The following is a 25,175-nucleotide window of genomic DNA, read 5'->3' as shown; positions in this document are numbered from 1 at the left end:
ACATTAAAAATTCCTTTAGATAAATTATTAAATATTGTTGTTATGACAAAACCTATTGTATTTAATCAAAACGCCACTCATTCAATTTGAAGCTGATGGAATTGCGTCAATTTTAATTACCTTATAAACAGAATGTCCATACATGTAAATATTTTCAATCAGCTTCTTTACATTTATATCTCATTCCACATACATATTTATCTTTTATACCTGATGTTATCAGAAACCGTCTAGTCAATCAAGCGTGATATAGTAATCATTAATAATCTAAAAAGGCAATTATTAAATTATATATCTGTAAAAAAATATACATCATTATTATATATAAAACAAAAGGTACTGATAAAAAAATATTAAATTTTGGATCGGATTTTAGACCAAATACATAATATGGAGACATAAAATACGACACATAAAATATCTTATCTTTATTCTTAATAATTTGCAAAATATTATTAATTGCAACCGTAACCGTAACCGTAACAGCCTGTGAATGTCCCACTGCTGGGCTAAAGGCCTCCTCTCCTCTTTTTGAGGAGAAGGTTTGGAGCTTATTCCACCACGCTGCTCCAATGCGGGTTGGTAGAATTCACATGTGGCAGAACTTCAGTGAAATTAGACACATGCAGGTTTCCTCACGATGTTTTCCTTCACCGTAAAGCACGAGATGAATTATAATCACAAATTAAGCACATGAAAATTCAGTGGTGCTTGCCCGGGTTTGAACCCACGATCATCGGTTAAGATTCACGCGTTCTTACCACAGGGCCATCTCGGGTCATCTAATTGCAAATACCATTTAAATTAAATTATACTTTAAAATAAGTAGTACTAAAAAAGGTGTATTGATTTTAAGAAAAATATGTTATCATTGCTAGAAAAAAATCTAGTATTTTTTATTATAAGTAAACATAGCATATATATAAGTAAATACAACTATAAAACTACGAATATAAGATATAGAGAGAAAAGTTAATTTGATTCAAAATTAAATACCAAGCAACTGGAGATATCGTATTGAAACGTCTGCAATAATGTGAGTAAATTTATGTACGTTTTAAGCAAATTGAGAGAAATAATGTCACAAGAAACAGTTAAATCAGTATAATATAATAATTATGTAGGATCTAGACTTAGACATACTTAACGCTACAAAATTTTCCTTATAACTTCGAAAGTCTGTATCATTCTTCAAAAAAGTTTATCTATATAATTATGTCCACTTCCGAATCACGCAGACTTGTTTTTTTTTATCAATTCATCATTTCGTGCATTAATATACGACTAGATCCTACCGAGAAGTATCTACAAACAGACACTCAGAAATCACTCTTTTTATTTTTTATAAATAATATATAAATTATGTACAATCCTAAATTATACTAAATAATAATCGCGTAAGTAAAATTTATAAAAAAAAATAATATATCATCATTACTCATATTAAAACAAACTATTTGTATAGGCTTTTTTTCAAATTTAAAAGTGGGTTTTGTCCTCGTGCGAGGAAACAATTATAAACTGGTTACATTTTACTCACAAGGATACTGATAAGAAAAAAAATTCTTAAACGATATGTTTGCATTTAATTATTCTTCTGTTATTTGATTAATATTTAAGAAGAATTCTTTCAATAAATGAATTTTCTTTCATTTATGTGGTTAATATTTTGAATTAAAATTCGCTATTTAATTTTCAAGTCTTCTTTAAAAAAAAACATTTAATTCACATGACAAATACATTGCAACATACTTAAGATCGCATCTAACATTATCAGGTGTAAAGGAGTACGCTTTCAAAACACGTGCATCCATGTCATTAAGGCGATTTAACAAAAAAACTTCAAGAGAAACCGACGGACGTCGACTGATTGCTACTTAGTTTTACAACACAGCGCATGCGTCACTATCGTATGTCAACTACGCTATATTTCCTGTAATGCAGCTTTATATCACGTTGTCGATGTCGAACCTCTGAGTCCCGCACTAGCGGCCAGTGTTGATGCGTAATTCAGAAAAATAGGCCGGCAGTACGCGAGCGTGAAAAAAATCATATTCGAAAATTATCTGTGGCGGATAAGTTCGATATATTTTGCGCGGGAGTATTTTTTTTTAATCTTGCTGGTTTGTTTTCGTGAAGTTTTCATTGCGTTAGTGGAACATTAGAAGGTTCTCCAGGGATATATTTAAGGTAAGACAAGTTATAACATAAAAATTAAAACTTTTTAAATAAAGATTATTAGATCATTTTTAATTCGCATACCTACATTAGGTATGCGAATTAAAAATGATATTATATACTAAGAAGATACGCAAACATGCCAATAGTAATCTTTTATTGCCAAGTCAATTTAAGTGGAGTCGCGTAATAATTTTGCTATTTTAATAATATAATAATATTTTTGCCTTGATATTGTTGCTTTGATTACTACTGCATTAGTACAATATACAAAAATATTTTTTATATTAATTAATTATGAACTAAAAGGAATTTATATGAATATTTATATATTTAATTGATTGGATTATAATAGACGACGCAATAGAAAAGTTCTTGCTTTATTAATTTGTTTATTTACAATTAATATGCACATGATTGCTGCATGCAAATAATATTATTGACAGAATGAACGCAATAAAAATCGTTAATTGTGTTAAAATATTTATATGCACTGTTTTAATTTAACGCAAATATTTATGTTAATATATAATTTGGGGCAAAAACTACGTATTATATAAGTACTTTAATCAACAAGAAAGGCAAAAAAGGCAACAATTTTAAATATTTAGGAATACATAGCTTATACCTGCTAAATTTAACATACCTACTAAAAGATTAAATGTTAGTCTATTTAAAAAGATAAATAATTATCGGTATATGCGAGGTATTAACAGACTAAAAAAACGTGTTATTATTCAGGTATATATATTTCTAAATATATATGATGTATCATATACACCATTATTGAATAATGCTTACAATAATAATCCAAGAGCTGGTAGACTGCTTTTAAACAGAAGCCTTCGGAATATATTCCAGCACGTTGTTTCGTTGCTAGTAAATTCTAAAATCATAAATCTTTCTATTTCCCCTTATCACTTAACTTGAGACGAAAGTCAATAATCGTAGTATTTTTTACATTTATTTTAAGTACGCTGATTGCTGGTATGGATGGATTGCTGTATGGTCTACTATTTAGAACACGTAAATCAATACCAAATATATGGGCTGAATTTTCATGTGCTTTGTGTTTATAAGCTTTCATGTTTCGTATGAAAATCTGCCACATGGTTAACCGCCAACCCACATTGGAGCTGTGTGGTAGAAGCTCCAGACTTCTAAAAAAGAAGAAAAAAGGCCTTCAATCATCTGTATAAAACTTACAGGCTTTTTTTTTAGACGATCAAATTTTTTTCAGACCTCTTTTCTAACCTTCGCCAATATACATTAAGTAAAAAGTATAACCTCCTTACACCGTCAATACGATTATTTGTGTTACTAGTACATTCCTTGTACAAGTATATAGTACATTCACAATGTCATCTGTTTTAATGAATAAGTACGATAAAATTTGAAAACTTATACAATATTGTGAACATCACAAATTGATGTTGATAAGAGTACGTTGATTATACAATTGCTGTTAAGTAATGAAAACATTATGATAACTGTCGTACAATTGTATTATGACGTTACAAATAAGTTTATCCTTGAATTATGAATATGCGTTTATTTTAACGTATTGTAGTTAAAGAAGCAGTTGATTATTTTAATGTTTTATTACCGCTTTTAGTCCGTAGTCTTGTTCATCTACTAATTCACTATTATATATATATTTTTTAAACACTATCCGACATAGACCCTACTCATTCAACCTTCTAACGTCAAATATTATAGTTATTAATATTATTTATACTAATCAAAGATATTGAGATTTTCCCATAGACAATTTTCTACTTTTTACATCAGATATATTACTCAGATCAGATATATACAAAATATAAGTTTTTAGAAACACTGAAATTTAATTTTGCCGGCTTTAAAACACCTGTTTTCAAATCTTCAGTAAAATTTTTTCATATATTTTTCCGCGATAGTCTAACGCCTCCATTAACATTTAAACCTAGGCGAGCCATTTATCTTCCTTAATATTTAAGCAGCTGTCTCATTTGAGCAGCTTAGTTACCCAAATCTATTATTAAAAATACAACCTATAATATTTATTTTTCACTAAAAATTCAAGTCCACCAATCCGCTTTGGAGCAACGTGAAGTTAGCTCCAAGCCTTCTACTCTAGGATATTTCTTTGTTTTAATTGTAGATTAAAGATAATACAATAGGTACATAATCAGTAACCATCATTATAATTACCGCTACCAACTTAGACAGATCGTATTGTTTTCAATTTACTAGAAATAGACATTTCCTCACCGCTATTTTACATGATACTAATTACTAATAAGATTTCAACGTTACGTACTCAACACCGAGTCATTAAACCGTATAAGGAAAATAGACTAAAATTATAATCAAACAATCTACAACGTTGCAATAATAAGATACATATCTAATTTTATCGAATAATACATTATATATTAATAACCGAGATGGCTAGTGGTTAGAAAGCGTGAATCTTAACCGATGATCGTGGGTTCAAGCCCGGGCAGGCATCATTGAATCTTTATGTGCTTAGTTTGTGTTTATAATTCATCTCGTGCTTGACCGTGAAGGAAACTTGTGAGGAAACCAACCCGCATGTGTCTAATTTCATTGAAATTCTGCCACATGTGTATTTTACCAACCCGCATTTGAGCAGCGTGGTGGAATAAGCTCCAAACCTTCTCCTCAAAAGGGAGAGGAGGCCTTAGCCCAGCAGTGGGACATTAACAGGCTGTTACTGTACATTGTATATTGTGACTTTCAATTTATAATGTACAGTAACAGCCTGCAAATTAATTGTATCGTATTATTTAAACTGTACTATCCTAAATAGACAGATTATAAATGAATTTGAGTGTGTTTCTATATTTATATATATATATATATATATATATATATATATATATATCTGTATGTTGAGCATATGGGCCACCTGATGGTAAGTGGTCACCAAACGCCCTTAGACATTGGCATTGTAAGAAATGTAACCATCGCTTATAGCCAATGCGCCACCAACCTTGGGAACTAAGATTTATGTCCCTTGTGCCTGTAATTACACTGGCTCACTCACCCTTCAAACCGGAACACAACAATATCAAGTATTGCTGTTTTGCGGTAGAATATCTGATGAGTGGGTGGTACCTACCCAGACGAGCTTGCACAAAGCCCTACCACCAGTAAAATATATATATATATATTTTATCTTAATCTGACCAAGTGATGGTATCTTTACAGGATAGAAATTTAAGTATTACATTACACTCTCACTATTGTATTCAGTTTCAAAATCACTTGATATGCTTTTTTATTATTTTGGTTTAAAATTTGTAATTAAATATTTAGTTCAAAATACAATACGTAATCAGCTGGATGCAATGCATTGTTTTATCAATCATTGTAACTTTATTTCTTTTAGAGTTTCATAACGTTAAATTAAAAATATACATTTGTTGCTAAGTTAGTGACCGCGCACGTTTGACACGCGTTAAATTAGCATTATTCATGTATGAACTAACTCGAATCTCACCACAGAACACGATCGTGAAATGTCAGTAAGTGATATCTAAAATAATAACATTTAAAGAAGACACGAATCAAAATAGCATATCACCGTATGTCGGATTTCAAAAATTTCTTAAGTAAGATACGGAGCAAGTTCTTACTTACTGCACTGCTGTTTCATATAGTTCGATACATGTACAAACATACAAACAAAAAAAAGGAATACATACGAGTATATGTATAGTCTGCTTCATCGGGTTACGTGTGTGAAGTTAAACAGCCATATACAAGAGTTAATAAAACAACGCAATAAATAGCCTATCTAACGATAAAGTAATCGTTCAAATCAATTGTTTTACAGCCTTTTATTATTTATTTATTTTTATTTTTATATTATAGGTAGGCGGACGAGCATATGGGCCACCTGATGATAAGTGGTCACCCACGCCATTAGACATTAGCATTTACAGTAAGAAATGTTAATTATCGCTTACATCGCCAATGCGCCACCAACCATGGGAACTAAGATATTATGTCCCTTGTGCCTGTAATTACACTGGCTCACTCACCCTTCATACCGGAACACAACAATACCAAGTACTGCTGTTTTGCGGTAGAATATCTGATGAGTGGTTGGTACCTATCCAGACGAGCTTGTACAAAGCCCTACCACCAGTAAATTAATATTATCTCTGCTAAGATTGTCTGCAGAGCCATCTTTGTGTTCTACCTTACTATTTTTTTTCTCTGTATTCGTTGTTCTTTTGTCTTCATGTTTGGTACAATGTAATATTATTGTATTAAATGAATATATATCGATATTTTAAATACAGTCCATTTAGTACTGTACATGTAAGGTCCTCACGTCACTTTATCGAACATCACTTTTGCAACACTGACATTATAATAGACCAACTTCGTAAACGTAGTTAGGTTAAAAGGTAAACAGGCTCCTATTATTTGATATGGGTGTAGCTAGCTATACACGAGTATATACAAGCTATTTTTAGTTGAGTGTAAAGCCCTACCTTGTCGAAACACTTCTAGACGCCGTAAAACTTTTTACGAGCGAACAGTGACATTAAAATTACATGTATTTAACTTTTTTTTATTCAGTTGATGTTTTAGTTATTTTTCTTTTTTTTAATTTATTTGTCCCTTTATTATGTACGAGGAATAATGTATATAAAACCTCAGATTTAAGTTTTTTTTTTTAAAGAATAGGCATACGGAAGAATCTATGGGCCAGCTGATGGTAAGTGGTCACCAACGCCCATAGACATTGACATTGTAAGAAATGTTAACCATAGCTTCATCATTACCAATGCGATGGAATCTAAGATGTTATTGGGCCTGTAATTACAGCGGCTCACTCAAACCGGAACAGAACAACAACAAGTACTGCTGTTCAGTGGCGGTAGAATATCTAATGAGTGGATGGTACCTACCCAGACGAGCTTGCACAAAGCCCTAAACATAGTATAAAAAAATTGAGATTTCTTCCACAGCATTCAATGTTTAAAAAATAAGTTGTATACATTTTAAAATTAAAAAATACACACGTACAACAAAAAAAAATTAAACTCACGTTAGTGTGCGTTCTTAAGGCATTGTTTTTATATTGTCTTTTATCATTCTGAGAGCTGTCCATCTAATCCTTTACAATGGCTTTTCTAAAGCATTAACCTCACAATTGCTACATTTAAATTTTATAAACAGTAAATATAGCGTTGTTGAAGTTTTTATTAATATTTCGTTATCCCAACAGAAAGCTTAACTATTATAACAACATACATTACACGATATTTACCTTATAGGTATAATTTTATATAATTTTATTGTCATCACGGCTTTTATGACCTTGTAAACTTGTTATAATCCGTATTCATCAAGTTTAATTCTTTTGTGAGTGACAGCGGTGAGTCAGAGAGTAAGAACGTGAATCACTCACAAAAATATAAGTACAAAATCCGTTTTGTATTGTGAAATTATGTCACTTATATAGTTAAAATTATGAAACGATCGTTTTACTAATTACATCTGACCTTTATTTTAAATCAAAGTGAAGCAATTTTAAAAACCCAACCGTTACTTTCAAAATGAGTAACGCCTGGACTTTTCTTTAATTAATTATCGGAGAAACCTGATCATTGAAATTTTTGCCACACATTTTATGTGAAATTAAAAATATTATTAATCGTTTAATCCTGTATTGTGTGACAATAAAAATTGTCTGTCGTTCTTTCTTTCTTTCAGTTTGTTTTTAACTGTATTTCTTAATATATTATTCTACTAACTTACTACAAATGAAGTTTCGATGGTTGATAGACAAGAAACAATGTTATCTTGATAATAATCTATGAAAGTTTTATTTATATATATTCAGTATATAATAATTTTAATGAGTTTTTACCCGTCATAATTATTTTAAAAATGCAGACGAGGTATTGAGCGGTGACAGGACTTTGTGCAGATACGTCTTAATAGGTACGTTTTATTGTAAACAACAATAGATACTTTGTAGTGTTTCGGTTTTAATGGTGAGTGGGTCAGTGTAAATACATGCAATGGATATTACATATCAATTTATATTGTTGGCGGTGCATTGGTGGTGTAAGGAAAACTTATCATCTGGGGATTAGATAAGTTGATCCTTTGGACTGTATTTTTTTATAACTTATGTTAATGATATGCAATATAAGCCATTATAAATATATGATTATATTTTTATTGTATAAGTTGGATACCACCTGACGGTAAGTAGTCACCAATGTCCAAAGACATTGGCAATGTAAGAAATATTAACCAAACCCTATATCGTTAATGTGCCAACAATCTTGGTAACTAAGATGTTATGTCCCTTGTACGTGTAGTTATAATGGTTTGCTACCCTTTGAACGTAAATACAACAATACTAAATATTGCTGTTTGGCGGTTGAATATATGATGAGTGGGTGGTACCTAGGCTTGCACCAAGTTATATTATGTTTCACTGTTGTAAAAGTTTCTTCTGCTAAAAAAGTTTCGAGAATATTCGATCACGCTATATGAAAATACACGCGAAAATTTGTGGTGCCTTACCGAATATGAACCCGTTATCTTCTTTATCTATTTTAGCACATGCAATACCTACCCACCTACTAGAAGAAAATTAATTACCGTGTAACGTAAAACAATTTTAATGTGAGTTTGTCGGATTGGTTGTATCGAGTTAATTACTAATGGAAAAGATCATGTTTCTTAACCTGTAACGCTAGACCTTGTGATTTTATATAAAATAACAATAATATACTTGATTGCACACCAAGACAGGACAATAACAGATAAACAAATAAAATAATAAATAATATTACAAAAGGCTGCCTTATTGCTAAACGGCCGTCTTTCAGACAACCTTAGAGCAGAGGAAATGGTATATTGACGGCATAGGTTTACAAGTTTTACAAGATACATATATATATATATACAAGCAAACAAAAATATTACAGTGTAAGAAAGTTTTGTTTAACAGACAATAAATATTTTTTTATTTATATCTGAGTGTCGGTAGTTCAAGGTTATTAAGATACTATTGACCGAGAGAATAGTTATTAGAAGCTAAAGTGACTGATTCAACGCTCGCTTAGTGAAATGCTGTAACATCTTAGTTTTGTTTTTGAATAAAAAAAAATGTTCGTTTCATGATTTCAAATAAAACGCACACAAACGTGGAAAACAGAAAATTGATTATAAAACGATACGAGAAAAAAAAACTTATAATATATCGAAAGTCACTATAAAAAAATCCTCTATAACATATATTTAAATGAATATAATGTAAGATATTGAGTATTAGATCATAAAATAATTAAAATTTGCCTATTTCATGCTAGAACTTATATCCGCGCGGAAACGGATATAGAGTGAGGTCAAATAGTGAGGAACTACATGTAGGAGGTATGTACATATCTAGACCTTATAGATGATATTGATATTATTTAACCATCTTTGAATATATAAGAACAAAGTCGATCAACCGTGCACCGCACTCTCAATGTGTATAGATTCTGTGTATGGCTTCTAAACTACTCGTATTAGTGGTTTTTGATGCGATTATTGAAGAAAAAGGATGAGTTAGGTTAAAAAGTTTTGCATTCGTTTTTTTTATCTTCATTACTTGAATGTCTGGAAATTTGGATTATTCTTGTATAATTTATATAAATATAAATACGCCCGCGTGTGGAGGAGATAAAAGGAGATGTAAGGGGACAAAATTGTATGATGATGAATTGATGATGACATTAACATTTATAATATGAATAAGGATTTCTTTGAAAATCTACTTTAAAACATCCAAATTTACGCTTACATGTACATACATAAATTATATATGTAGCTTATAATCTTGGTAAAGGGACCAGCTGAGAACCAGTGCTGTGTTTCGACTCGGATATATTGAGCTGACTAATATTATTAATTAATTTTATTATTTTATTAGTTGAAATTATTTGTATACTTCTGTATTGTGTGGCAATAAAATCACGATTATAATGTTTGATCTATTAAAAGAAATCTTTAAATAGATCAAACATTATAATCGTGACTAGATCAATATATTAAATCAGGGCGCCAAATATATCAATTTAACCAAACGGCATTTATATAAAATCTCAATTAAAGTATATCTTACGGATTTTCATTTATTAAAATTAAGAAATAAGAAAGCCTTATATATACAAAAAAAAAAATACCTACTCTATTCATCGTGATCGTGTGAAATGGTGGAAGAATGCTAGCAGCATTACCCCTTTGAATCGCAATTCCGATTCTCTGGGCGAAAAATGAACAAGCCCTCTTGTCACCAGTAGAGGCAATAAGAGCCTTAACATTTCTATTTGATTTATATGTGACTCTGTTACACAATGCGTTGTTCGTAATCACTAATCACCTACATATCTATATATGTATAAGTATATGTTATGTATAATGAATGTTATCATATCTATAAGTAATATGTGAGAATCGAATATATGAATAAAGGCCAGTGAGGGCCATATGTTCGGCGGTATAATGTTAAATGTTAACAATTAGCATTATCTAGTTAAAATTATTAAGCATCTAAGTAGTGAAACCTTATTTTAGAGTAGTATTCATAACATTTTCACTTTCCGCACAGAAAATATTGACTTACCTATTATTTAAGCTTTTCTAATGCCTAAAGTAGTTCCACATTGTACATAAACGTTTATTAACAACAAACAAACTACCATCTTAAAAGTTTTATTTTTACATTAATTTGTTTTAAAAAATTCGCAGCATTAAATAAACTGATTAAAAAATTCTGGCAATAAATTATGACCCGTCAGAACGAATGACGTCGAAGAAAATTTTAATTTATTCTTGCACAGATTATAGTCATTAAAATGCATGATAAGAATCGATCTAATAAATTGCATTTTCTACTAAATCGTATTAATCATAGTATCCATAATAAAACTTGGCAATGAAGATAATAATAGATAGTATTGTTATTGAATTATTCAAAAGCATTTCTGTATATTATAGAGACAGCATGGCAACACTTTTGATTAAAGAGTTAAAAAAAAATGATAATTTAAATGTTCAAAACTTGTGTAAAATTAAATTTTATAATTAATTTAATACAAGAAATATGGGTAAGGATTAGGAATTCACTGCGAAATGATATTTAGCAAAACGAATAAAATATCTCGTGATTATAGAGAGTTCTATACAATTCTTGAATTTGACGCATGAGAAAAATCACAGATTTTAATAACCATATATTTAAATGTAGAATTCGCATTCACTCATAACATTACAGATGCAAGAAAGCAACTGTGAAGAAAACGTATTTTTGTTTTCACAGTGTGAACTAGTCTAAAAATTGTGCAATTTTAGCTATGGATATTTTAAAATTACTTATCTTTAATTTCGTTCTAAAGGTAGTTTGAATTATTATTTAAATTGAAATTTATAACTACAATTTAAAATAGCCTGTGGTGTTACAGTAAATATTTTACGTCAAATGAGTATAAAAATATATTACTGATAAATATAATAATCACCAGTTATGGAAATATATATCTATAAAATTATATACAATTTAGTTTTATTACTTTGATATCCATTTTTGAATATTATATACATTATTAAATATAAACAAAATTATTCATAAATTTCAATGTACTATTGTTTATCTACATTTAAAAAATCCTTTTTAGATATAGATAAAGGAGCGAATAAGAATTTTTTTTTCTTTATAGAGCCAAGGTATAATAAATGTAAACGGTAAAAATGGCAAATAATATTCCAAAATTTCTTCATCCGTTTAATTACTAATAATTAATCGGCTTAATAAAATATTTATACTGAAAAACATAAACGGTAAAATTATATTACTGACTTTAAATGAAAACTCATTGACCAACATTGATTGACTATCGTTAACAATGAAGCCAATTGACAAATTGAAATTAATCAATTCACATCAATTTTGTTTGCAAATTCTGATATCCTTTGTAATCTTATGAAATGCATCTTAAATCTGTAGCAAGTTACTAGCACTTAAGTCCACGTCATAAGAATCACATTAGCATAACAATACATTTGAACACACAATCTTAAGATCAACTTCGACATTTATCTTGTCGAATTTTCTGTGATAATATTGTTTTTATACGATAAGAGATGTCATATCGCTTTGTTAAGTTTAGCTCTCAAAACGGAATACCTAAAAATATTGAGTCGAAATAAGTTAATGTGAGCGAAAGTATTGCAATGTTCAGTTCGCGAGTGAATACGGGTATTGCTTTCGGTTTGTTCCCTGTGAGCCCGCCATTGGCGACGAGCCTCCTGACGGCTAACCTCTTCATGAGCATACCTCGGTCTATGGAGGAATCATGTCGCTTTAATATGGTATAAGTACTTCTAGAATTAGTGAGTAAAAACAGCCCGGAATCAATGGAACGCAAGTAGGATTAACAATAAAAATATATATATATTAAGGTTACAATTACGTACAACATTTAAGTACTTAAAAATTTCTAATCTGTATCAACTTAGTGTCGATCGTTAAAATGCTTCTAAAATTACCAAAATTAACACGAGAAAAATAATATAAAAATATATTAATTTTACTTTAAAATTCTATAAGCCAGGAAATAATACAATATCTTATTCAAAAATAAAATAAATTTTCGTTTACAAGTCCCAATTCTATTATAAATAGACGTAGGTGTATTAGTAATATAGAATAGTTTAGATACAATGATTTTATTAAGTATAAGTATAATATTGTTAACGGATCAATTATTATCTCCATTTACATTTAGGCATCAACATTAAATATAATTATTTATATTTAAGTCATTCAATAAAAGTATTTAATAAGTGTTGAAACTGGCTTAAAAGTAAGCTGTTGTACGTACAAACCAAAGATGTTTCGAGATAATAAAACAATTATGCATACATACAATTTAGTACATCGTGATTGACGTCACAATTTCTTTATATTCAAACATCCTTATAAGACGCTCAACGGGTAAATAAATAACGATTTTTCTCTTTCTGACGTAAAAAGAAGACAAATAAAATCTTATTGTAATTATACAACAGACATACAAAGTCTATTAGTTAAGGGGTTAATTTTATATTAAGCTACATTTAATATTTTTTTGCTTCGCTTTTGCATTATACTTTGCTCTCAAAATATTTGTCAATGGAACATAATATCTGAAACATCCATTAAACTGGACTATTAATTTATTATATATTTTTAATTAAAATACAAATCAACACTAACAAAATCAAAATATATAATTATTTCATTAATAATTAGTGTTAACGAAAGTATTGCAATGTTGTTATTGTAAGAAAACTTCGTCATATAAATCAACAATTAACTTTTTATTTATTTAAACTAATAAGAAACCGCTACTTTAGACATAAATATAACTTTTTTTGTAAAGGTTCGCCAAAACCCAATCCTTTATTTCACAGATAAAAACCACGAGACGATTAACAAATTAAACATTCGATTATAATACACAAAAATAGTTGTTAGTGTGTAGAATATAAAGTATGAAATCATTACATAGTACTTGTAAAAAATAACATTTACTTACACATGTATTGCTATCATTTTAATCAAGGCTCTATATACCGAAGTGTTTCAAGTATATTATTTATAGCAAATTTAAAACGACATTTTTTTTGGGTTTATGCATATATAGTTTTTTTTTTCAAAAAAGCTGGAAATTACTAACATGTGAGTAGTAATCTTTTTTATATATATTTTTAATATTCATTGATTATTTGAAAAAAGGTCAGACACACTAAGACTAAAGAGGTTTTACTGTCGGAGTTCAATTCTCCAGCAGTGTACATAACATCCGCAGCGATCAGACTGATGTCACAATTAACAATGGTCAATTAGTCAGATATATATAGTTGACTATAAAATTACACGGTAGACAATGGTATTGTGATATCTGCAGAGGAATGTAAACGGCGGAATAAGTATGCACTGTAAATTTGGATTGAAACCAGCGATGAGTGGTAAGCGTATTCTATTTACTGGGCTAGTTTAATACCTTAAAATAATTACATAAATAACACGTGCTTTATTAGATAGGATTAAATATGTTAAACTTGCAGGCTAGATACCGCAAATCAGTTATGGATTTGCGGAGATAAATATCACATAAGTTTTACGTCTACATAATTTGGTAATGCTGAGTACTTGAAAAAATTATGTATTGTTTACCCGGTTTTGGCACTAATTGGTCAAGTAGCCGAGATGGCCCAGTGCTTGTAGCCGAGATGGTCCAGTGGTTAGAACGCGTGAATCTTAACCGATGATCGTGGGTTTAAACCCGGGCAACCACCACTGAATTTTCATGTGCTTAATTTGTGTTTATAATTCATCTCGTGCTTGACGGTGAAGGAAAACATCGTGAGGAAACCAGCCTGTGTCTAATATCATTGAAATTATGCCACATGTGTATTCTACCAAATCCGCATTGGAGCATCGTAGTGGAATAAGGTCCAAACCTTCTTCTCAAAAGGGAGAGGAGGCCCAGCAGTGGGACATTAACAGGCTGTTACTGTTACTTGTCAAGTTCGTTCAATGTTTATCAACGTGCATGTAAAACTATGACAAAAGTGTTCACATTAGATACTGAGAATTTAACAAATATAATTTGATGTAACAATATTACATCCTTTGTTGTGCAAATCCGTTTGTTCAATATAAAAGTATTCTACCACCGGTTCTGAAAAGAAAATACTCTAATCTGAAGAGAACCAGCGAAGAAACTAAGCTGCTTTTTTTTAATTATATTGTGTAATTTTTTTTAATATTAGGTAGAAATAATGTTTTTGGATAAATAGAATAATAGAATACATAAATAGAATTGTAAATATATATAGTAAGTTACAGAAATGAGATATCGTATCTCTGAAACTGTTAGCAAGATTATAATACGAAGTCAAAATTAAAACGCATATAATTCTGTAATATATTTTAGACAATATATACGTCCATTAAATATAAATTAAGTAAAAATATACTTTATTCAATTGAACTCCTGCAAGCACATTCAAATCATCATTTTACAAGACGAATTAATTTAATTTGCCACCCGTTCGGAGCGTAGATTCTAGCGAGAAGAACGGACAAGAAATTCATTAGCAACTCGTTTTCGTCTTAAAATACAACCATATAATTACAGGCACATGGGTAGAAAATTTTAAATCCCATGATTAGCGGTTTATTGTCGATTTTGTTTATTTTTTTAGATATACCAGCCACATATCATAAAATGATCTATATGTCCGATCAGCTTTTTTGTTTTAAATAAAATAAATAACAAATCATAAAGACAATCAACCCGGTATCAACTCACTCAATTGTATCTACTGGTTGTGTTTGTTCATAAATAATGTAAGTTGTTGACGAAACAATAGAAATTACAAAATGTGAAAATGTATAGTGATCAATTAAATATTTACATACTTTTATTTAATCAGTAACGATGATATTGATATAATAAACACTTCACATCACTTATTATCGTTAAAATTCTAAACGAATGTATTAGCCATAGGTACGTTTTTTTTTTTGCGCTCAGGCAAAGCCAGAAGTGCAAATAGGCCATCCTTGATCTATAAATACTATTAGCACTTTGTTTTGTTTGACCCTTGTGCCTGTAATTACCTTGGCTCACCGTTCAAATTAAACATTGCAATTCAAAATATCTCTTGCCATTTGACTGTACAATAAAGAGAGTGGGTGGTACGTGGGGTAACCTCGGGCCAGCAATCCCACAAACGGTAAAAATAGACGAGATTGAATGTCTAGTTAAGACATTAAATAAACAGACATGACCGCGTTAACTCATTTGTAATATAAAATCATTTTTGCTTGTTTCTTTTCTTTTTTATTTGTCATCGGCTTGCTTTTATATCTGGTCTTGTACAGTTAGTCACTAGGCTGCACTATAGTTGTCTTTGCCTACCTCTGGTATCGTCACCTCCCCTAACACGCGATGACGCCGCGAGCAGAAACTAATTATAACATATAGCGAAATAACTTTAATAAGCCGATAAGAATGAAAGTGTTGTAAAGTTTTTAATCCTACTTATCTACTGTATTGTAATAAAATAGTTCATAATATAGCAATAAGCCACGTTATGAATAGTTTGTAAAATTTCGCAACAGATAAAAAATATTTTCAACGTCAGAGACGACTACAAACTAAATTTCATTCTGTTTATTTAAAATGTAATCTGATTCAAGTGATAATACATAAACCTATACAAATATCTTATCTGAGAGGATTAAATAATAAAAAGTAATCATATTACATACCTATATTATGTGGTATTGTTTATTTTTGATAACTATATTTTTCAATGACTGTTTTGTTAACTTCTGCCTTTTTTGTAGTTGTATTTTACTACCGTTGGCTTGGATTTGCTTTATTTAAATGGTTTGTTTAGAAAATTATAATGTCACACTTATAAATTATTAGTTTGCTTCCGCGTGTGAGGTCAGATTCAAGATAGGTAAGGTATGTACTCCTCGCAACATTTATACAAAATTTCATAATGATAGGATCAAGGTCTGAAAGCGTAACAAACTAATAAATTGTCGCATTTATAATATTATTAATGATAAAAGATGCCATAGAAATACCTCTTTTTTTCTTAATTCTACAAACAGTCAGACATTGTAATTATAGGTAGAACATTTTAAATCTTGTAGTTGGCGATGTAACTATCGGCGTTATTTGCTTATGGGTCATACAAAAATAAATTAAAAGCGAAATTAAAAAAAATATCTTAGATACAGATTAAACAAAAAAAAATGATGTTACGATGATTCGGCAAAACTTCAATAACACTACATTAGAATAATGACGCGAAGGTATTAAATCCAATGAACGATTATTTAAGGGAAGATGACCGGCATACATTATGTAGGTATATTGGTTAGCTGATAATTAATAAAAAGAACTTAATGTACGATACAAAATTAAGGAAATCTAGAAATAATAACGGTTAAATGAAAGAGGGTAAATTGGAAACAAAAAAACACAAATGTTTATACTTAGTAAAAATTTTACAATTTTTTTTAAACCTATGTAAAATATTGATTACATCAATATATATCTTGTCAGTATATATATCATGATAGATTAGGTTTTTTGACATCAACAATCAAGGAATATTCAACACATTTCAATCTGTTGATATTGTTTCAACGTATTCATAATATACGTAAAAAATCTATAAATAGTCACGGATTTATATAATAATAGTTTAAATATTTATTTTCTCGGGCAAATGACACATAAACAAAAATATGAACCTGTGTAAATAGTATGCCTATTACACGTATAAATTTAAAATTTTCAACACACACACACACATTACACAGATATATATACTAAATGTATACTAAATGTATCTTGTTTCAAACATACAATATTTAGTAATTTACATAAAAAAACTTACACACTCATAGCACTGGTATAGTTTTCTATTCTTATTACAAATAATAGTGAAATAACACGTAGTTGTCATCTTCAGCACAACACTTTAGATAAATATGACTTTTAATATCTTGAAATAGAGTTTGAAATTCTATGTATCTTAAAATTTTACTACGTATTTCAATGATATCAAGTCACAGTCAAGGTCGGAAAATTGAATAGTGTTAAAATGCATTCATCACAATAGTCCCATTATAAAGATTTAAATAAAGATAACAAAAGATAATCTAGCTAAGTTCTTTAAAGAAGAAATATTAATAATTATTATTTTATTAGAGCCGATACAGCCCTCAAAAAAGGTTTTGGTCATGGCCACCCGAAAATCAGCCAACTGCGAGTTGGATTACGGACTCATTTATAATCGATACATAGCATTCGTACTCGTACAAAGTCGAAGTTTAAAAAATGTATTTCGCCCCCTCGCCCAAGCTTTGCCCGTATGGACCAGTAGGCACTTCTATCGGCCCCAGAGTCTGGGATAGGGTTGTGGCCATGCCCACCGTGCCCACAACGGTGGATCCGCGCCTGTTCGGAGTTAAGCGTTAAAAAGTTTTTACAAAATATTCAGCAAACATAATAAAAATGTTTAATTAGTTTTCATATACATAAATTATTTTTTAACTAAATAAAAATCATATCACGTACTTTTTTATATGTCATCTATACTTTGTTAACGAGTCATCAACAAGCGTGAGGTATCAAATAATTATAGGTGTAGTATGTTGTGCACAATTTTGTAAGTACCAGGTTTGTTTAAACTAAATTAAGGACATTTAAAATTATTATTAATAATAATATTTTAGCAATATAAATACCGAGATGGCCCAGTGGTATGAACGCGTGAATCTTAACCGACGATCGTGGGTTCAAACCCGGGCAAGAATTATATTTCATCTCGTGCTTTACGGTGAAGGAAAACATCGTGAGGAAACCTGCATGTGTCTAATTTCTCTGAAATTCTGCCACATGTGTATTCCACCAACCCGCAATAGAGCAGCGTGGTGGAATAAGCTCCAAACCTTCTCCTCAAAAAGAGGAGAGGAGGCCTTTAGCCCAGCAGTGGGACATTCACAGGCTGTTACGTAATATAAATTAAGCCATTTAGTATTTTTCTTCTCAAAATTTTCCACTGACTAAATTAATGTAATATTATATACGTTAGATTTCGATCAACAATATTGTTGATCGAAGACGTTACCGCATAAAATAAGATAAAAATTCCAATGACATATTCGACTAGAGTAAGTATCCTACGTCCTTTTCTATACTTCTGAAATTGTGTATGCAACGAACGAGATATGAGACATGAAAGCGTAACAATCAAATAATCCCACTTTCAAATTTGCGTTATTAGTAAAGATACATCAAAATTAATAGAAATTAAAAATTAGCAATGGCATGAACACAATAAGTCATTGATATTGCTATTTAATATGACAAGGTGTAAAATAAACATTTTATAGTTATATGTATAACACACTAGTTTAGCGTTACTTAGCAAACTTATAATCGCAATTTCAATATTAGTAAAGATTTAATTGAGTAGTTTTTATTATAGTTTATAAGTACTATATATTTACAACAATGTCTATAATCCATAGTACCTCGAATTTATTTTCACTGCTGTTAACACTAGTTAAAAACTTCAATTATCAACGAGTTGTCACTTGTGACATTCATTGACATTGGAAATGTCAAAATACAAATAAACTGCGTCAACAACTAGTTTTAAAGCTGTGTTTATGTTAAATTAAAACAGTAATACGTAACAAAGTGATGGCGTAGTTTCTTTTTTCATTATTTTATAAAAGTTTTATTAATCCGTCCAAAATGCGTTCAAGTTTGTTTCGACGTCAACGCTATGATAGTTCAGAGACCGAGCCCTTACTTCCCGCTATTCCTGGCTCGAGCCAGAGTTATGATGAGGTTTGTTGGTTTATTTAAAAGAAAATTATTACCATAACATTATCATTTACACATTATGACCGGCAGATTTTTATCATTGACCTCAATTTTGTTAGAATTTTTATCTCAAGAATTTAAACAAAAGAGATTCGATATTCAAATTTTTTCATTACGTAGAACATAATTACACAAATTATTATTAAACTATTACTATTAGATATAAAATATTTTTCTTTTATATATGAATCATTTCACAGACCATACTCACTTACAATATTTTTGTGTGTCTATATTTCTTAAATAAAATATTACTACAAGTAAAAATATATAAAATTAAGTTAGTAACTTTCAGAGTACTGTTCTAAAATATTTGTTGCATTAATTAGAAATATTATTTTACAGATGTTTAGTTAAATACTGATTTTTCTCTCTCTGCCATTTTTAATTTGATAGAAAGAAAAAAAATACAGCATTGTTTAACTAATCACCCTACTAAACTTTTATAACTAAAGCAAAATTTGTATTTGTATTTTGTGTTTTGCCTTAAAAACTTTTGACATAAAGGCAAACTAATTATACAAATAAATAATGTTTCTTATTATAATCAAAATTTAAAAGTTTTCTGTTTTATAATAATATTCCATAAAACATTTTTAACAGTAAAAAAATAATGTTATATGTTTTTCTTTTCAGCCGGTGGCAGGAAATAACGGAGCCATGGCTGATGTGGGTGTATCACAGTCAGTGCTGGTGGAGCCAAGAGGGGACAATGGCAGAAAATTGCCACAGTACATTGCTGCTTTGTCAGGTAATTTTTTTATTCAAATTAGAAGTTTTTTTTATATTTACATGATTATTATTTAAATAATTTAATAAAGTGGAATGGACGAGTTCTTGAGTGAACATTATGATATTGAATTTTACCCATAATATGATAAGTGATCATAGCATTATTATTCTCAGATTTACATTAAATGATGTTTGCCTATTTTTTTTTCAGCCACTCTTGGTGCTCTGGCTGCTGGTTCGATGCTCGGCTGGTCCTCGCCTGTTGTCTTCAAGATAACCCAGCAGAACAGCACGGATTATGATTTTGACATATCAAGCACCCAAGGGGACTGGGTATCCTCATTAATAAATCTTGGAGCTGCTGCCGTCTGTTTCCCCATTGGTCTCATTATGGATGCCATAGGACGAAAGAAGACTATGCTTCTGCTAACCTTACCATTCACTTTAGGCTGGCTACTTATAACATTTGCCCCAAATATTGGGACTCTGATGGCAGGAAGGTTTATTACTGGTGTTGCTGGTGGTGCCTTTTGTGTCACCGCTCCTGCATATACCAGTGAAATCGCACAGGATTCGATACGAGGAACTTTAGGCAGCTTTTTTCAACTGATGATAACAGTGGGTATTCTTTTCGCTTATGGGGTAGGCAGTTATACCAGTGTTTTTGTTTTTAATATACTCTGCACACTGATCCCTATAATATTTGCTCTGATATTCTTCTTTATGCCCGAAAGTCCTAACTTTTTAGTTGTGAATGGTAAATCAGACGAAGCCAGAGAATCTTTAATCAGACTGCGCGGTAGGAACTACGATGTTGATAGTGAATTGGCCAATCTGCAGAACAAAGCTGAAGCAGCTAAGAGCAACCCAGTATCTTTTCTCTCAGCGATCACTAAGAAAACAGCCCTTAAAGCCTTGCTCATTTGCTACGCTCTTATGTTATTCCAACAATTATCTGGTATTAATGCCGTAATTTTCAACACCTCTGCGATTTTCTCTAGTGCTGGAGCGGCTATACCAGCGCCGATCGCGACAATCATTATTGGAGTTATCCAAGTCATTGCGACCTTTGTTTCCAGTGTAGTGGTCGATAAATTAGGCAGACGTATCTTGCTTCTATTCTCTGCTCTCGTGATGTGCTTGTGCTCGACAGCTTTGGGCGTTTTCTTCTTTCTGAAAGACACTCATGGTGCGGAATCTTCGATAGTTGAAGCGATATCTTGGTTGCCATTGCTTTCTTTGTCGTTATTCATTGTCGCCTTCTCTCTTGGCTTTGGACCGATCCCCTGGATGATGGCTGGTGAATTGTGTTTGATCGATATCAAATCATTCGTCGGCTCAACTGCTGGTACTTTCAACTGGCTTCTCAGTTTCACTGTCACGAGTACGTTCAACTCCTTAAACACTGCAATCGGCTCCGGACAAGTCTTCTGGATGTTTGCTGGCATCATGGTGCTAGGTTTCGTTTTCATATTCTTTATCGTACCAGAAACTAAGGGTAAGAGTGTTGATGAAATTCAAATAATGTTAGGCGCCGAACCTGAAACACAGACAAATGTCGATGGAAAGAAATAAACAATCATAGAGACTGATAAAGTATTTTTGTACGATGAGTTACTAGGTAGTCTATGGTTGGCTAATTCTAGTTGTCTTTGGTGTCACAAATTACAATTTGGTGTGCTTCGTAAGCAATTTAGTTACTGCTCTTTTACCAAAGATTCAATCGTCTGGATTTGTTAATTCGTCGACTTTAGCGTTAAGATATGAAAACTTAGCCTACACATAGTTAATTTATTAAATGTTTAATTCTAATTATTGCTCATGGCAGCTGTTTTAAAATAAAGACATTTATTTCTCATCTAAAATGGGAACATACTGATATTGCTAGTACATAAGTTTTATCAAAATATTATATCAGATTATATAAATTGTAATTTTGAAAAAGTTTTATATATAATATATTTATTTAGACAAATATACTGAATAAATAAATAGCCATTTATAAAACATTCTACTTTCTATGACAGCTGAGATATTGCCATATTTATTTTAAAATGTTTTTAGTGTGAGCAAGGCTGCTGTCGTTAATAGATTATGTAATTTATTGTTCAATGTTGTAGTACAACTAGACATAAAACGATTAATAGATAGATAATTACAAATAATATTTACTTTTTTTAATCGTTTATAATATAGACATCTTAACTCAGTAGCATATATATTTTAAAAATTATTTACACTTTTTAATATCTGTTTTTTTTTTTGCTGGCAAGAAGTATAAAGGGCCATTATGAGTATAACAACATCGATATAACAAAATAATTTCGAATGATATGCTTATTATAATGTTTTAAATGGATATTGTATAAAATTATTATCACAGAACTTTGCGTGCATCAAAATGACTGTACAAAATGACAAATCAGCTTTAAAATACTACCAGCATTTAGTATCTATTTAGTACCTTTGTTTTAATATTTAGTACCTAAATCAGTATCAAAAAAAGTATTTAAAAATGGCCGGTCATTTTGACAGACTTAGGTACTAAATATTTAAACACAGCTACTAAATGCTTGTGGTATTTTAAAGCTGATCTGTCATTTTGCTGTCATTTTGATGCATGCAGAACTTTCAGTATAAAGTGATAGGTATAAATAAGTGTTATACTTGTATAGATAATATAAATTAAGGGCTAAATACTTGTTGCTGTATTCTCTGTCAATGAAAGCGCTATGATATAGTTTTAAATGATGCACTAATGAATTTTGTTCAACATATTATGTATATTTTGTAATTTATTTAAATTAATTTTGTATATATATTGTTAATATAATAAGTTTTCATAGTGATTAAATGTACAAAAAATAATGTCTGTGCTTTATTATTTCATACAAATAAAGGATACTGAAATAATATCTGGTTTTGTCTTTAAGAAATTTGAACAATAGTAAATATTTATTAAAATTAAAAATTGAGGTAGGTAGTAGGTTCAATCACCAGACTATGCCGGGAACCGATGCCTGGATTTTGTGGTCGAAGGCCCTAGATCCCGCGGCAGGCCCAAGAAGCGCTGACTCGATGTTGTGAGGGACGATATGAGAGAGCACGATCTCACTAAGGAGGACGCTTTAGATCGGACAAAGTGGAGGTATAGATGCAGGAAAGCGGACCCTGGCGTTACTAGGCCGGAAAAACTCTAGGCAGAAGAAGAAGAAGAAGGTTCAATCACCCTACTTCAATTCTTAATTTTAATTATTATTAAGTTAAAAAGCTATTAAGATAAAAAGTTATTTCAATGGGACTATGGCAACAATACCTGTCCTGCCTATAAGCTGTCTCATATCAGGGTACGGAAGAAGGTGGTAAAAATGTTGTGCGTAAATTTCAATGGGTACCGGGATCGTTTGAAAACAATTAAACCCAGTAGGTAGCGTTGCTGTCTGTATGTCAGCAAATGAAAAAAATGACTGTATGGCAGGACGACTTCTGGCGGGTCCGTTTATATATTTCGGCAAGCCGGCTAATCTCAAGAGAGATTAGCCAACTGCGCAGGAGATATTATAGTGTAAAAGCGCGTGCGCAAACACAGGTGCACTCTCTCTTCCCTCACTCTCATAATCCGATGGGACGGCAATCCGACACGAACAGAAAGAGTTCAGGTGCACGGCCAATGGCTTCACGTGCTTTCCGAGGCATAGGACGTGTACACACTTCCGACTTCCAGACTCGGGATGCTACTGAGAATTTTCTTACAGAAAAACTTAATAACTTTTTATTGGGCCGACCTGGGAATTGAACCCGTCCTGGGTTCCGGCTCCGGGTTTGCCGCCTTACATCAAGCTACTAGACCAATAAGGCAGCCGAAATTTGTATATATAATTATTATCTGTCATTATAAAAAAAATTGTCATAGTTTACACAGGTTCAGCTTACGATTCATATAAATATGAAAACGTTAATCCGTAATTTTGATACGTTCATATTTGTTTAAATGTAATTAATTATTTCCTAATTAATTAGAAAGTTACTGATCGCGTTGTTAGCACATTGCCCTGTTTTATCAACCGTAAATTATGAATCACGGTACATATAGAGCTTAATTGTTAATAAATAAAACGCAATTAACATTTTATCTTCTTTTTTACATACAATAATTGAATAAACCGCTTGTCATTTGATCTGTCAATAATTTTCCGATCAGAATTATATATGCTGACTGCCCTGTTTCATGCAATATCTCATAGTGATTGGCATTTAATAGGTTTTTTTTTTAAATAAATCTCCATAGATGCCATATACTTGCCTTTTTTGTATCTTTCTTATTATTTAATTTTTGATGATGTCGTTTGCGGTTACTGTCTCCTACTTTAGGTATGACCTTGAAAAACGAAGCCGTACCCAGTGACCAGTGTCGTAGAATAAAGTAAATAGTCTTTATACTATAAACGAGCTTAGACCTATTTATAGTTACTGACCGATATTAGGGCGTTCAACTATACAAACTCTTCAGCTTTTTAATATAAATATAGAATATCTCTAAGTAATGGAAAAATATATTATATAACGTCCGAATAGTGGTAGGGTAAGCCCGTAGGTAACTAATCATCTCATATTCTACCGCCAAGTAACAACACTTACGTTAGAAGTGTTGTGTCCAAGGCTGATACGAATGCTAGAAATGATTAATATTCCTTATGGCGCCAATAGTTATGGGCGGTGGTAACAACTTACCATCATATGGCCCATTTGGCTGACCGCCGATTA

At 30.9% G+C, this 25,175-nt stretch overlaps 2 protein-coding genes and 1 long non-coding RNA gene across 10 annotated transcripts in view; 2 read left to right on the top strand and 1 right to left on the bottom strand.

Moving 5' to 3' along the window:
• LOC126774467 (facilitated trehalose transporter Tret1) overlaps positions 1-23,279 on the top strand; it is a 70,067-nt gene extending 46,788 nt beyond the window's left edge. For 3 of the 5 annotated variants that reach the window (XM_050496023.1, XM_050496022.1, XM_050496024.1), the window contains exons 2-3: positions 20,316-20,430; positions 20,623-23,279. In XM_050496023.1, the coding sequence (XP_050351980.1) occupies positions 20,316-20,430; positions 20,623-21,986 (1,479 nt within the window). In that variant the 3' untranslated portion in view covers positions 21,987-23,279. Of the gene's footprint in view, positions 1-1,950; positions 2,191-19,423; positions 19,644-20,315; positions 20,431-20,622 lie in introns of those variants that run through there. The other 2 variants (XM_050496025.1, XM_050496020.1) reach the window with 2 other exon arrangements.
• LOC126774458 (TBC1 domain family member 12-like) overlaps positions 1-25,175 on the top strand; it is a 284,024-nt gene that overhangs the window by 108,846 nt on the left and 150,003 nt on the right. The window lies entirely within an intron of this gene.
• Positions 2,909-10,986, bottom strand: LOC126774506 (uncharacterized). 2 transcript variants are annotated; one of them, XR_007669822.1, is made up of 2 exons: positions 10,832-10,986; positions 2,909-3,338 (listed from the first exon to the last, which is right to left on the bottom strand). It is a non-coding gene; the product is annotated as an uncharacterized LOC126774506 (long non-coding RNA). The 2 variants fall into 2 exon arrangements; XR_007669821.1 differs by lacking the exon at positions 10,832-10,986 and adding an exon at positions 6,392-6,499.

Source organism: Nymphalis io, chromosome 16 (genome assembly GCF_905147045.1).
Source record: "Nymphalis io chromosome 16, ilAglIoxx1.1, whole genome shotgun sequence".
NCBI classification, from domain to species: domain Eukaryota; kingdom Metazoa; phylum Arthropoda; class Insecta; order Lepidoptera; family Nymphalidae; genus Nymphalis; species Nymphalis io.
The sequence above is the reverse complement of the archived record's forward strand: the minus strand, read 5'-3'. Positions and strand labels throughout refer to the sequence as shown.